At 41.4% G+C, this 14,070-nt stretch overlaps 1 protein-coding gene across 2 annotated transcripts in view; it reads left to right on the forward strand.

Moving 5' to 3' along the window:
- The window catches only part of P4HA2 (prolyl 4-hydroxylase, alpha polypeptide II), a 73,521-nt gene that overhangs the window by 10,801 nt on the left and 48,650 nt on the right, over window positions 1–14,070 (forward strand). For both annotated transcript variants that reach the window (XM_015409265.1, XM_015409264.1), the window contains exon 2: window positions 7,183–7,282. In XM_015409265.1, coding sequence (XP_015264751.1) covers window positions 7,201–7,282 — 82 coding nt within the window. In that variant the 5' untranslated portion in view covers window positions 7,183–7,200. The remainder of the gene's footprint in view (window positions 1–7,182; window positions 7,283–14,070) is intronic.

Genomic DNA, 14,070 nt, shown 5'->3' on the forward strand with positions numbered 1-14,070 from the left:
GAGGGAGTTTGAGGGAGAGGCTTCAAACTCACAGGGTGGCTGCTGGAGCCTCTCCCCAAGATACCAACCAGGTTTGAAGAACATTGGACTAGGGGGTCCAATTCTACAGGCCCCCAAACAGGTTGCCCCTATTCCCTCCATTGTTCTCTATGGTGGGAAAAAAGTATCTTCGCCTCTGCACCTCATCTTCTGCCAGGCATGGAGGAGCCCAGCTCTCCCAGGCTTCTTGCCTCCTGCTGCCTTGGCCCTCTGGTGCACAGGTGAGTCCCCAAAGTTTGACTCTTCCTCTACAAGTCTCTGGCACTGGAGGTATTCGCCTCCTTTCCTCCTGCCTGCTATGTGAGAGATTTCTTAACATAGTGTTCCTGCAACGAAAGCTGGGGACCCTGCCCGTGAGTCTCCATTTCATCCTCACAACAACCCTGTGGGGTAGGTTAGGTAGAGAAGGGGAGAGGCCGCCAGCAGAGTGAGAATACAAACCTGGGTCTCCCCACATCAGTCTACAACTCTGACCACTGTGCAGTGCTGCCTCTACTGATCTGTAATGTTCCAGAGGTGTTGTAATGTAATACTCAGTTTCTCAAATGAGTGTATGCCTGTCTGTTGGTCCACTTAGGAGTCTTGATCCTGGTTGTGTGGTGGGCTAGTTGTGGCAAATGGTAGGGAAGCTCAGTATTTCTGTATACAGTTGTAGGGGCTTTATTGCAATGTGCTTCCAAAGATTTAGTGCGGATGGATGCCCCTTTAAAACAACCCACCCATATTTACTTGGAGGTGTCCTGTGCGACTCTGCAAGACTACTTGCCCATTGTGGTGTTTCAGTGCTCCCCCCACCTTTCACTGATAGAAACCAAGCCTGGCAGTACAGTTATAATTATTCAGCAATGGACACTGAGGGCATTTGTTTCTTAGAGCTACAGGCACTGCTTCTATTATTTGTGGAGAGGGGTTAACCCCCTAATTTTTTTCTTTGCAAATCTGGGGACTTTTCAGGTTTGTTTGTGGCTCCAGTCTGTATTTGAGTATTCACAGATTTGGCCATATTAAGAATTAGATATATTGATAATTTTTATTTATAGCATAGACATATATAACATGTTTTAAAGAATATATTTTATCATTTAAATCTGAATAATTTTGGCAAAAATTAATTTGCTATAATGTGTTTTTTATTATTATTATTATTAATAACAACAACAACAACAACAATAATAATAATACATTGTTTAAAATTTCAGTGATTTCAATGCTATCAAGTTTAACTTGATATGGAGATATGCTGGTAGCCCTATCTGTTATGACTGCGCAATAGTGTTTCTGTTGAAATAATACACTTTCTTTTCTTTACTACAGAATTTGTTTTCCACCTTTGACAAGGTAGCACACGGCACTCACTCTCAAGTATTGGCTATATTTACAATTTTTCTTATAATAATGAGGACGTTTATACTTTTGAATTCAATTTTTTTTTGTAAAAAATCTCCTCAGCTTCAAAATTTCCTGATTTTTTTTTAACTTCCCTCCCCAGTTGCAACATTTTGGGCTGCAGTGGGGGGGATTTTAAAAATTCACATTTGGGTTCATGTAGTTTGTGGATTACCAGTTAGTTAGTCTAGATCTCCTTGTAAGACTGTAGTGATGAATTTTAGAGGTGTTAAGTTTGGTAGGTTCACACATTGTATGAATATAAACTACCAGTGAACTTGCTCAGATAAATGTAGGGGCAGCATATGGAGAACACATTGGCCTGCACTGTGTGTATAGATTTCCAGAACTGAGAGATGAGGAAGTTTACAGACTTTTTATGTGTCTACCTTTTCCCAAACCTGTCAGTAAGAAGTCTGTACTGTGTATTTTACAGTTAATAATGCGAATAAGTTGCAAAAATGAACTTCTAGGCTCTGTACAATTAGAGAGTATAAAAATTTGAGAGACCACCACTTCTTTTCCTGTAGCGGGAAGATGATGGATGTGATCCTAACTTTTCTCCAGGCCAGCTTGACTCTTTTTTTTAGAAACAATTTTTCATTTCTGTGCCTGGCAGCTAAACAATGGAATGCTACTATTTTAGAAGAGGGATTATATTTACCACAGCTTGAATCTTTGGTTAGTTTAAGTCAATAATGTCTCCTTACTGCAAAAAGAGGGGGGGGGATATTGTTCTTGTCCATGGTGGAGAAGATATACATTCTGTAGTTTGTAAGTCTTCAAACAAATGCAAGTGGCATTAAGCAGATTTAATTTTGGTTAATCATAATTGGTATAGAACAGGTTTCAGGCTTCACTTGTGTTTCTGTTTTTCTTTTGCTTAATATCCAGTATAAAGAAGAATTCTGGGGAACTCTTAACTCTCCATTTAAAAACACACACACAAAACCCCCCATTCTTTCAGGGATGTTAGGGTGGTGTACATGTTTCCCCTCCCTTTTAATTATCATAGCAACCCTGTAATGACATTCGACAAAGAGACTGACTAACCTGTTCTTAGTCCAACACTCTCTAGCTTCTATACTGTACCAGCTCACTAAATTGTAATACTCTTTGTGACAAGGATATTAATCTTCTGTTATGTCTGAAATTTCTAATGGACATTCATGGATACCACAATTTTTGCCTGTTTTGGAGAAGCTCAAATTTAGCTGTGTGTGTGAAAACAGTGGACTCTGTCATTATACCCTGCTGAGGTCACCACAGCAAATTGACACTGTTTGCCCAAAGCCAGAGCACTCCCCCAGAGCCTCTTTCTAGATCCCGTTGTATTGCTTTCACAACGGGCTTTACTGCTAGTCCAGTATAAAGAAGAATTCTGGGGAACTCTTAACTCTCCATTTGAAAACACACACACAAAACCCCCCATTCTTTCAGGGATGTTAGGGTGGTGTACGTGTTTCCCCACCCCTTTAATTATCACAGCAACCCTGTAATGACATTCAACAAAGAGACTGACTAACCTGTTCTTAGTCCAACACTCTCTAGCCTCTATACTGTAGACCAGCTCACTAATTTGTGATACTCTTTGTGACAAGGATATTAATCTTCTGTTATGTCTGAAATTTCTAATGGACATTCATGGATACCACAATTTTTGCCTGTTTTGGAGAAGCTCAAATTTAGCTGTGTGTGTGTGGGTCCTAGTGTTGTAAGAATCGTAGGGTTCCCAATTATTTGAAGACATAAATCTGGCAAGAGACAGGGCCAGTGAAGTAAAAGGAGTAAAGATTGTATGTCCAAGGGAATCATTGAAGGGAAGAATTAAGCCAATAGAAGCAATGCTATTTGTGTAAGGTGAACTGCTATTGTACATTGATGCCAGCTGGTCTGCTGCCTAGAATGCTTGGGGGAATAGGTACCTCTCCAGAGTCCAGATCCTGGTATGGGATCCTATCTCTGTACACAGGCATGTTCTTGCGGCAATATTTGTGAAGAGGGTGCTTTAAATTTCTCTAGCTTGATTTTCATTGAACACAACGTAAATAGAAAAAGCAGCAGTACAATGAGATTTACTAATCAGGGAATGCAATTAAAAAAACAATGTAAGTGGTTGCAGTACTGTTAACCTAGATGATTCTCAGGCTGTACATTTGTTGTTTTAGGCTTGCCACATTGTGCTTCTGCTGAGGTGCCCTGTTTCTGCACTGGTTCTTTGGGCTTGTTGATTCTGCTGCCTTGGGAGGCTTTTGGCCAGTGATTTCTTTTCTTGTTCCAACCAGCCAGGGTGGTATAGTGGTTAAGAGTGACGGACTCTAATCTGGAGAACCAGGTTTGATTCCCCAATCCTCCGCATGAAGCCAGCTGGGTGATCCTGGGCCAGTCACAGCTCTCTCAGAACACTCTCAGCCCCACCCGACTTCTACAGGGTGCATGTTGTGGGGAGAGGAAGGGCAGCCAATTGTAAGCTGCTCTGAGACTCAAGGTAGAGAAAAGCAGGGTATAAAAACCAACCCTCCCCCTCCATGTTGCTTGAAACGTGGAGGTTATTCAGTAAGCAGGCACTAGCAGCTCCATTGCAATTTTGGTGTCATTGGCTCAAAAACAGCCTCCAGAAAGATTTCCCATAGGGAATAATGGAGCCGAATAATATTGGAATCCCCCCTCCCCTAATGGATCTGAATACCAAACCAGTATCTGGAACCCAGATGACAAGGAATACCAATATTTCCCAGCTCCCTGATAGCCAGATCTGAAAAGTGCCTATTTTTTCAAAGTGCATATCCCTAACCATGAGTCTCTCCTTAGATCCAGCATAGAGTCCACATGGACCTTCAGCTGCATAGGCTCTAGGAGTGTAGGTGGCTCTGGGAGTGACATGTGTCCCACCTAGAAATACACATGTGTGTGATAATGAGCTGATACAGATAAACATACCGCAGTCTGGATTCCTATTCTGCAGTGAGCACAAAGGAAGAGCTTTGTTTGTAATTGCTCTACTATACAATGACTTTCTGCCTTGCTGAAGGACGTAAATTGATACTTAATCTTGTGTAGTGTATGGCAATTGCTGCTGTGAGTTAAACACTTTTCAGTAAAGTGACAATGGGAATGTGTAGCATCAGTGTTTTTGGTGAGATCACGAGACAAATGAGGCCGTTCTTTTTGTTAGGCACTGATGTACAACACCGTGAACATCTAGCAGGGCAATGCATTTGTGGAGCCTGAAGACTAAAAATCTGGGGAACTCTGGGATATAACCTCCCTAGACAGTTAAGTGAGTCATTAATAAGTCAGGAAGACGTGTTTAAAATAACAAATACTGCAGGACACATTCCTACTGTGGGGGATGTCCCCACTTGCTTTGTTGAGCCCTTTCTCCTGTGTGCAGCCTACTTGTCCACTCATTCTGCCGACAGCCCCTAAGGAATGGCCAAACATTCCTCATGAGTGAGTCTGAGGATTAGAAAGTTGGGTGGTTACGATGTTTTAAATTATTGCAATAGAGATGACACATTTAGCAAAGGAAAGAATCTTGTAAATCAGCTTGTTAAAACATGACTTTCTTTCTCTCTGATACCTGGCCAACATGTGAAATGTAGCATGCAAAGAGTAAATAGTTGCCCTGAACTGATTTCCCCTTATCAGCTAATTCAAAGCATTTCTTGGCTGATGCTGTTTGATACTTGTGTGTCTGACTGAACAAGGTAGCTTTATAACCATCCATGTCTGTATAAAATTTGTCCCACTGCCTCCTCTTCTCCTTTTCTGTATACTGAAACTCTTGGAAGGTGTGGGGCATACCAGCAGGGATGCCTGAATATGTTTAATTGCCGCTCCAAAACCTATTTACCAAGCCATGTTTGTTCTGGTTTGATGAAGTGTTGTTGCTTTTGTTGGAAGTGTAACAGCTGTGCAAAGAATGTACTCAAGGAAATAAAACATCCCATAGCCAGGTGTCTTTCCTCTTCTAACCCAAATCAGCCTTGTGTGTTTATTGAAATTTATTTTTGCTTATTAATTCACATGACTCTGTATGATGGCAGCGCTGCTAAAGATTCAAACCACTGGATGAGGTAAACATTCTTTGACTTGGCAGCTACTCTGATTCAAAGAGACGTGTGAGGAGGGCAGTGGAGGGGGGTATGGAGGGTTTTTTGTTATTTTAGCTGGAAAATCCCTTCATGGTTTGGCTTAGCCAAGTTGTGTGTCATGTCTCCATGAAACAAGAACAAGCACTGCAGATGGGCAGTCGTGGTTTAATATATCCAAATATATGCACCTTCAGAATTCTTTTGGCTTCCTCCTCTAGTGCTGTTACATCGCTTATTGTGGTTTTACTCTTGGCAGACCTTTCATGGTACTTGTCGCTCAGCTTTACAAAATGTTCAGATTACTTGTGAGTTACTTGAGAAGCAGAACAGTCTCTTCATACTAGAGCAGCTTAGTTTATGGTCAAATACTTCAGTATGACATAATTGGGGGGGGGGTTAATATGCTAGCCAAGCACCTGTGGACTGGTAATAACAGGCCTGTCAGTGCCACCATAGGGTGAGGGAGAGTTGAGCCGGGCATAATCTTTACACTGCATGAATGGGGACTGGCACAGTGCATTTTGGGGTGACTTCCCATAAAGAACTGCCTCTGCTTGCCAAGCTGATTGCTTTTGTGTATGTTCTGAAAAGGAAATAGGTGGTTAAAAAGGACCTGAGGCAAAGAACTCAGAAGCACATGCTTCCTTTGTGAAGAAAATAGTTCTTGGGTACTATCCAGGTGTGGTGTGGAACCTGGTGTAAACACTGGGTCTTGTAGTTAGCTTAAGGTAGCAGCAGTGCCATGACTGCAGCACTGCCTGCAAGATGAGGCAGTAGACATTCACTCAGCTCACAAGCAGAGGCTCCGTCTTCTGTTTCACCTGCATGCATGTGCAGTGTCATTGAATGAACCCTGTACAACAGTGCCAGTTCTCCAGTAGTGCCACAGCTGCACAATGAAGCTACGCTGGGATGCATGGATGCCTGTTGGCATTAAGCTTTTGAACATTAGGTTTTTCCTGCCTTGGCTGTGTGTTTAAATATGCACCATAGTAACCCAGCATTTCAAGGCATATTTTGTGCTGTTAGACTAAAACCATCCCAATGACCTAGTTTTGATCTTCTAAGCCTTCTGCTGCCCATGCTAAGGCTGCCACATGGAGGAGGCTGCTTGAAATAACCAGCATGTAGCTGTCTGCTTCATGAGATGAGTAGTTTCATGCACTGGCTCTCGTTTGTGGCAGCCCCACTGAGTGATGTGTCTTCATTTGGCTACAGAGTTGTCTCTTGCTACATTTGGCAGCAGTATGAGGCAGATTCCCGCAGAGGGGTCTCTTAGTTAGCTATTGCACTATGAATAGAGGTGGATGGGAAGTTCCTGCAGTACTTTATTGTCATTAAGCAATGCTTGTTGTCTTAACTTGCACTACTGTAGCTTTTACAGTAAAGCTACTGAAAACCTAAATTAAGATGTTTTGCCTTACACTAAACCAAGGGTCAAAGGGTTTAGATTTAGTGCTTCAGCATTCTGTAGATGGTGTTTTGGTGGATCTGTCAAAGTCCACAAATGAATATTCATAATAAACAGAGCATTTCCATTACTAATGCCATTGGACTGTGCTATATTACCGAAGGTGTAAATATTATCTTTAGGTTGTGGAGATTTGGATTATCCCCTACCTCAAGACATAACAGGGTTTTTTTCCTTGGTTTCTTGCAGATTTTCCATTGATTCAAGATGACCCCGTGGATACCATCCTTACTACTAACCTGTACAATATGCGTGTGGCATGCAAAAGGAGAATTTTTCACTTCTATAGGTATGGAATATCACGGGAAAGATTGTAGAATGATGTTATGATAAAACATGGTCTTAAATTCAAAAACATATTTTTAAAAAATAATGGATGATGCCATCTGCCCATTAATGTGTCTCTTCCTCCCCCTGCCCCCTGAAGTCATTAAGAATCATCACTCTAGTCTTCGGGAGAAATTCCACAATCATACACTAAAGCTAAAACAGCATATTTTTGTGTGGCTAAGACATGGTAGCTTTCCTTCTGTTCCTGCTCAATCTTTATTTTATTTTATTTATGAAATTTTTATCCCACCCTCCCCCCAATGCGGGCTCGGGGGGTGGGTTACAAAGTGCCAGTAAAACATACAAAGCAATTTCATATAAATTCCAGTTAAAATCTAAAAACCTATCTAATCCTTATGATGGTGAGATGGTAATACAAAGACCTCAGGGATATAACTGTATATAACTCCAGAAAGAGCCATCAAGGTAATAATTGGGCCCCGCCCCCAGCCTACGATACAAGTTGATATAACTAACACCCTAGGCTGGTTGAAGAAGGGGCTTGTTAGAGCAAGGAAGGCTAGATATAGTGAGGCATCAAAGTGTGTTTATATCTGTTTCTCACAATCTTGTGATTATGAGTGCCTTTTATTCCAGAGTTCATTGTTTTTTCATATTGTTATTAACATTTTTGAGATGTATGTAGTAGGTGAAACCTCCATTGTGCTAAGACTTCCCAGTCACTGCCTGATCTGCTTACTCATTTGTAGTTTTCCTACCAGTACATAATGACAGTTCAGTGAATAATACTTTCATGTACTTCATGTACTCTTCACAAGGGAAATTGCGTATGTATATTTTCCATAAAAAGCAGTAGATTTGTGACTGGAAGGTAAGGTAGGGACTGTTACACCTGAAAAATTAGGAAGCAACTTACCACTTAGCATTAAGCCAGAAAATAAATTTGATCTTTTAAAAAATCTAGCTATAGGCACATCATTCTTTCCATTCCTTCATGCAAGGTCTAACATGCAGAATTTGGTGGTGGTGGGTGCTGCCTTTTGGCTGCATAGATCAGAAGGTTGAGAGTTTCCTCTTGCGTGGTTTGGCTAGCAATTTTCATTTCTTTGCCAAAACCCTGGGGAGTGCATTGTGAGCCTTGGATTCTGACATAAGGGTAGAGGGGATGGGAATTTCTTTTTCCCTTCTGTACCGTAGTTTAATGCTTGAGCAAGGCTCTGTTTCAGATCTGAAACTGAATTCTGAGGAATGATGTCATGGCTGCAGCATTTACTAAGGTTGTCAGTCACCATTCAATGACTTTATTGATTTTATTATTAGTGATCATTTCCCTCTCATTTTAACTCTTCAAGTTGGCCCTCATACTTATCCTTCTTGTAACGTGATCTCACAACTCTCTGAGACTGATTTACTACCTAGAATCCCTTGGAATGATCATATAGCAGGGAAAACTCAACAACTTTTTAAATCTAGCCCTCTTCTAGAGTATAGATCTTCTCTAATAGATGCATCTAATCCCATAGCAACTATAACAGCTTATAACACTCTAATACTTCATATATCTGAGTCACTGTGTGTAAAATCTGACACCTTAAACAAAAGAAATAATAAATTTGGAAACCCTGTAAATCCTTGGTTTGATAGGGAATGCAGAGAAGTAACAACCTTGCTACGTAGCGTTTATTGTCACTATCATGACTCGACAGCTCTAATGTCTCCAGAATACTTTAAGCTTAAGAACCAGCTCCAACAGCTCATTAAAAAAAATAACCAATGGGAACAATTATACTATGCTGCAACTTTAAATAATTCAAAGAAATTCTGGGCTATAGTCTCGGGTGCATTTTGTGCTGAGGATCCCTCCATGTCTGCCATCTCCTCGTATGTTTTGTACCAGTATTTTTCAACTCTATTCCACCAAGAGTAAACCTATGCTAGTGAATCACTAGAGTTTGTCCTAGAGGACCTACCTGACTGGCCACCTGTGTCATTCGAAAAATTGAAATCAGGGAAAGCACCTGGCCCAGACATAATTCCCTCTGAGATTCTGAAATCAGATCCGGATTGGTGGGTCACTCCTCTTGCATCCCTCTTTACAATGATAGATAGGCCTTATTCCTAATGCATGGCTGAATGCAGTAGTGGTCCTGATATATAATAAAAGGTGATCATACTATTCCTGCCAATTATAAGATGATCAGTTTACTTTCTACAATGGGCAAGTTGTCTACTAAACATTTATTAGCTAAGATTACTCTCTGGATGTCACAGCAAAACGTTTTGTGTCCAGAACAGTTAGGTTTTTGCAAAGGGAAAACCACCTTAGATCATTTTACTATTCTATCTCATTTGATCAGTAAGTATGTTATTCAAAATAACTCAAAATTATTTGTGGCTTTCCTAGATCTGAAGGGAACATTTGAGTCAATTGATAGGGAACTTCTTTGGGTTAAATTAAATCAACTAAATATGGACAAAAGACTTCTTATGCTTATCAAAAAGCTATATACCTCCAACACTTGCCAAATTAAATGCTCATTAGCAGATAAATTAACCCCAAAAATCCCTACTAATATGTGAGTCAAACAGAGTTGCATTCTAGCTCCCTTTTTATTTAATCTTTTTCTCAGTGACCTTGCCCCTCACTTGTCAGGAGTCATAGCCCCAAACTTGGCTCTTTACACATACCCCTACTTCTGTATGCTGATTATACAGTATTATTGTCCCATTCCAGAGTTGGCTTAAAACGCTTACTGACCCGTTACCTTGAGTTCTTTACAACTAACAAGTTACAACCAAATCATGGGAAATCAAAAATCCTAGTCTTCTCTAAAACTTGGAAACCATTTAAATGGATAATTGGCAGAAAAGAAATAGAACAAGTTTAACACTTCAGATACCTTGGCCTCTACTTACAATACAATGTGTCTTGGTTTATCCAACGCAAACATACAGTAAATACTGCTAATATAAGTGCTTCAGCTATAACACGATTTTTCTACAGTAGAGGTAACCAATTTGTACCAGCTGCTTTAAAAATCTTTAATGCCAAAGTGATCTCACAACTATTGTATGGCATCCCGATATGGATCAGACCTCTTGACAGTGCCACCAATTGTGTCCAGTCCAAATTCCTATGTAAAGTTTTGGGCTTGCCAAAGTGTGTCCCATATGCAGTTCTTTGCTTAGAAACAGGTCTGAATCTAGTCGAAACCAGAGCATGTCTTATGATGTTTAAATATTGACTGTGTCTACATTATAATTCTGACCCAGGGAGCCTCACATACCAAATGGTCTCAGAGTCTAACATGTCAAACTGGCTATCATATATTGAGAAAACAAATTAAGGCCATGGGTATATTTTTTGATTCACTGACTATGCTCCCATTAGCGGGAACATTCCAGTTGATCAAACGGAGGATGTTGGATATTGAGTGTCAGGAGTTACATAGTCTCGTCAACAAAACCTGCTCTCCTCTGAGCTTTGAGATATCCCTCACTGTAGGTAGGATGGCTTCATATTTATCCTCCCTGCAAGCGCCACAACTACGCAGACCTTTCTCTTTAGCCAGATGCAATGCCATGCCATATGCCATTCTATGTGGCAGATTCAATAAGACAGCATATGCGGCTAGACATTGCCCTTGTGAATCTCAACACATCTGGATGTGTTGAGATGGTCTTACATGTTTTGTTGCAATGTCTCTTTTATGTAAATATACGCTCTAAATATCTAAACTCTATATTGGCCAACATGATGGGTTTTTCAGATTCCCATAAAGTTTCCAAACTTTTGAATGATTCCTTTGTTGAAGTAACTGAGAAAGTGGCTAAGTTCCTTCAATCCGCCATGCTGCTACAACAAGAAAAAGTACAGTTTTAACCTATTATTTTATTCAATGTATTTGTAATACAGTGTCCTACTTGTATGTTTTTATGATGACTTTGTTCTACTGATATATGCCAATAATGGCTGACTTGGACTTGACTTCTATTAATGTTTCAGATTTCCTTCTCACAAGCAGGGCAGAAAGTCACATTAGTTCAGTTTATTTGTTGTTTTTTTAAATGGGCTACAGTAAAAGGAGAAACAGAAGACTGCCATATTTTAAAACATGCATTTCATTACATATTACCCTTTTCTGCTGCCCCAAATCTATCAGTTTTGTCTTGCAACAGCAAACATTGCAGTTTTTCATGATACAAACCTGATTTGATCTGATTGTAGACATGTGTTCAAAATTATCTGTCACAAGGTACCTAAAGATTCCAGCCAAGATTTTTTCCTGTGTGCACGTGTGCATCCAGCATTCAGTAGAGAGCAGAGTACAGTACAGCCATGTTGAAAAACTGTTCAAGCAATTCCAGCAAAAATACAGTGAAAATTATAAAATAAAAAATAAAATAAATACATACACGCAACACTAGAAGGACAGCCAGTAAGCACTATTGAGAGTATGCTGGACAAAACTAAGAAGTCTCTCCTGCTGGCAAAAGATGCTGATAGATGTCTGGTCTAAGGACCCTAACAATAAACTGAACTGAAGATACTGATAGAGGGAGACAGTTTTGGTGCTGTAACTGAGAAGGTACTTTCTTGGGTTGCTATCTGTCTATTTCAGATGGCAGGGATAACTGAAGCAGGGCCTCCAAAAATGACTGAAGTGTATGGGTAGGTTCATATGGGAGGAGGCAGTCCTTAAGGTATGTTGATCACAGGGCCATACTGGGTTTTAAAGGTCAATAGCAGTACCTTGAATTGAGCCTGGAAGCAATCTGGGAGCCAGTGATCATTTGCCTGGATTTTAGACAACTAATTAAGCCCGTAATGTACCTGAACTGCTGTAGTCTCCTTAACTGTAGAAATACTCAAAGGGGGGGGGGAGACATCCCGTATAGACAAATGATCTGGGAGCTGAGCACCTGTCATGCCTCAGGCATGGCATTTTCAGAATTCAGTATTAAATCACTCTCTTTAAGAGACTTGTTTTTAAAAGGCTTTAAATTAAAAGATCATTTTGCAGGTTTTATGTGACTTATACCAGTTTTGCAAGGGCAATGAAGATTCGGATGTCTCCAGTAAACAAAAATATCACATTAAATTTAACAGGCCATACTAAAGAATGACTGTAAAATTTACTGGCATTTCCTGCTGTTGAGCTTGTAAATGTCAGTGTAGTATAGTTAACCTGGAGCTCACCGTGTGATCATATCAAAATGCCACTTGCCTACTTCTTTACTTCAATATGCTGTTTAAAGTAACTCTGGGTTGGGACAAAAGTGAACTACAGAACACATAATTACTGTTGATAACATCACACACTGTGTTCTGTGTTGAGAGCAGGTGGAATGTTAGTGTAATATCTTTTACTAGGTATGTCATTACAATATTGGCATTAATGCCCTGTTTTCTATTCTCCAAAGTAAGCTGATTTTATTTATTATTTTTCTTTTAAAAAGGGTTCATTTTCAAAAACAAAGATGTTGTGAAATAGACAAAAACAAGCTGGCTCCCTGAGAAATTGAAAGGAGGGATAGTTTTAAAAATGCCATGTCCCCTCTAAAAACCTCTCCCTGTTCTCTAGGGACTCAGTAGGTAGATTCCTCCCCTTCTTGCTTTAACTGATACTTAGCTGCTCTCAACATTCCATCCCTCCCCCACAAACACATTTAATCTTCATCAGGCCTTTGTAAAGTCCCCCCCCCCTCCTTCTGGTTAATAAATTCACATTTTCCAGTGTACCTGGAAAGACTCCTACCTTGATTTTGAGTGGCTCCAGTGTGTGGGTTTTGTTATCTACACAGGAGCCAACCAGTTTATCTATATATCTAATTCCAACAGGGGGTGGGTTGTGCAGATACTTATTTCTGCCAACTGGAAGCTCACTCTCCCCCAACAGCTTTTCCTACATAGTCAGTATACTTCCTGTGTCTGCAGAAAAATCCAAGAAGTAAAAAAATCCCTTCAGTGAGGGTTGAATTCCCCCCAATACCTTTTGAAATGGCCTCTGCAGGGATCTAACTCCAAGCATCAATGGTGAGAGAGAGATTAGAACATTCGGGGAGGCTTTTAACTGGCTCTGTCAGTAAAAGGGTGGGGGAAGGGCCCTATCCTGGCCTCTTTTGGCCTCTGAGGGAGGGAGGGAGCCTTGGGGCCAGGCCTGACAAGGGCTGCCAGTGCCAGCCTGGGGAATCCCTAGAGATTTTGAGGTGGACTGTAAGGAGGAGGTAGGCTTGCCAAGTCCCCCCGGGGGGCGGGGAAAACCCCGCCCCAGAGGCCCGTTCCCCGCCACCGGTGGATCGGGCCCCAGGGGGAACCCCACCCCCAAAGTATGTGACATGCACATCACCTGGAAGTGACGCAACCATGCTGGGCATGCTGGGGGTGGGACCACGGTCATCCGAGGGAAAACTCTATGGTTTTCCCTTGGATGGTCGTGGCCCCGCCCCCAGCGTGCCCAGCGTGATCACGTCACTTCTGGGTGATGTGGTTGCGGTGCGCACGCGCTCCAGGAAAGAGCCGGGAGTCCCCCGCTCCAGCGAAAGGTAATACTTGGCAACCCTAGGAGGAAGGCTGGGTTTGGGGAAGGGAGAGGCCTCAGCTGGGTATAATGCCACAGAGTCAACCCTCCAAAGCAGCCATTTTCTCCAGGGAGACAGATCTCTGCTGTCTTGAGTCCAGTTGTAATTTTTTTGGGGGGTGTCTCCAGGCCCCACTTAGAGGTTGGCAACCCTAGGCCTGGCAGCAGTTTAGGGTCGCCAGGTCCCCCCCCCCGGCCACCAGCC

The sequence above is a fragment of the Gekko japonicus genome, unplaced genomic scaffold (assembly GCF_001447785.1).
Source record: "Gekko japonicus isolate JY-2015 unplaced genomic scaffold, Gekko_japonicus_V1.1 scaffold376, whole genome shotgun sequence".
NCBI lineage: Eukaryota > Metazoa > Chordata > Lepidosauria > Squamata > Gekkonidae > Gekko > Gekko japonicus.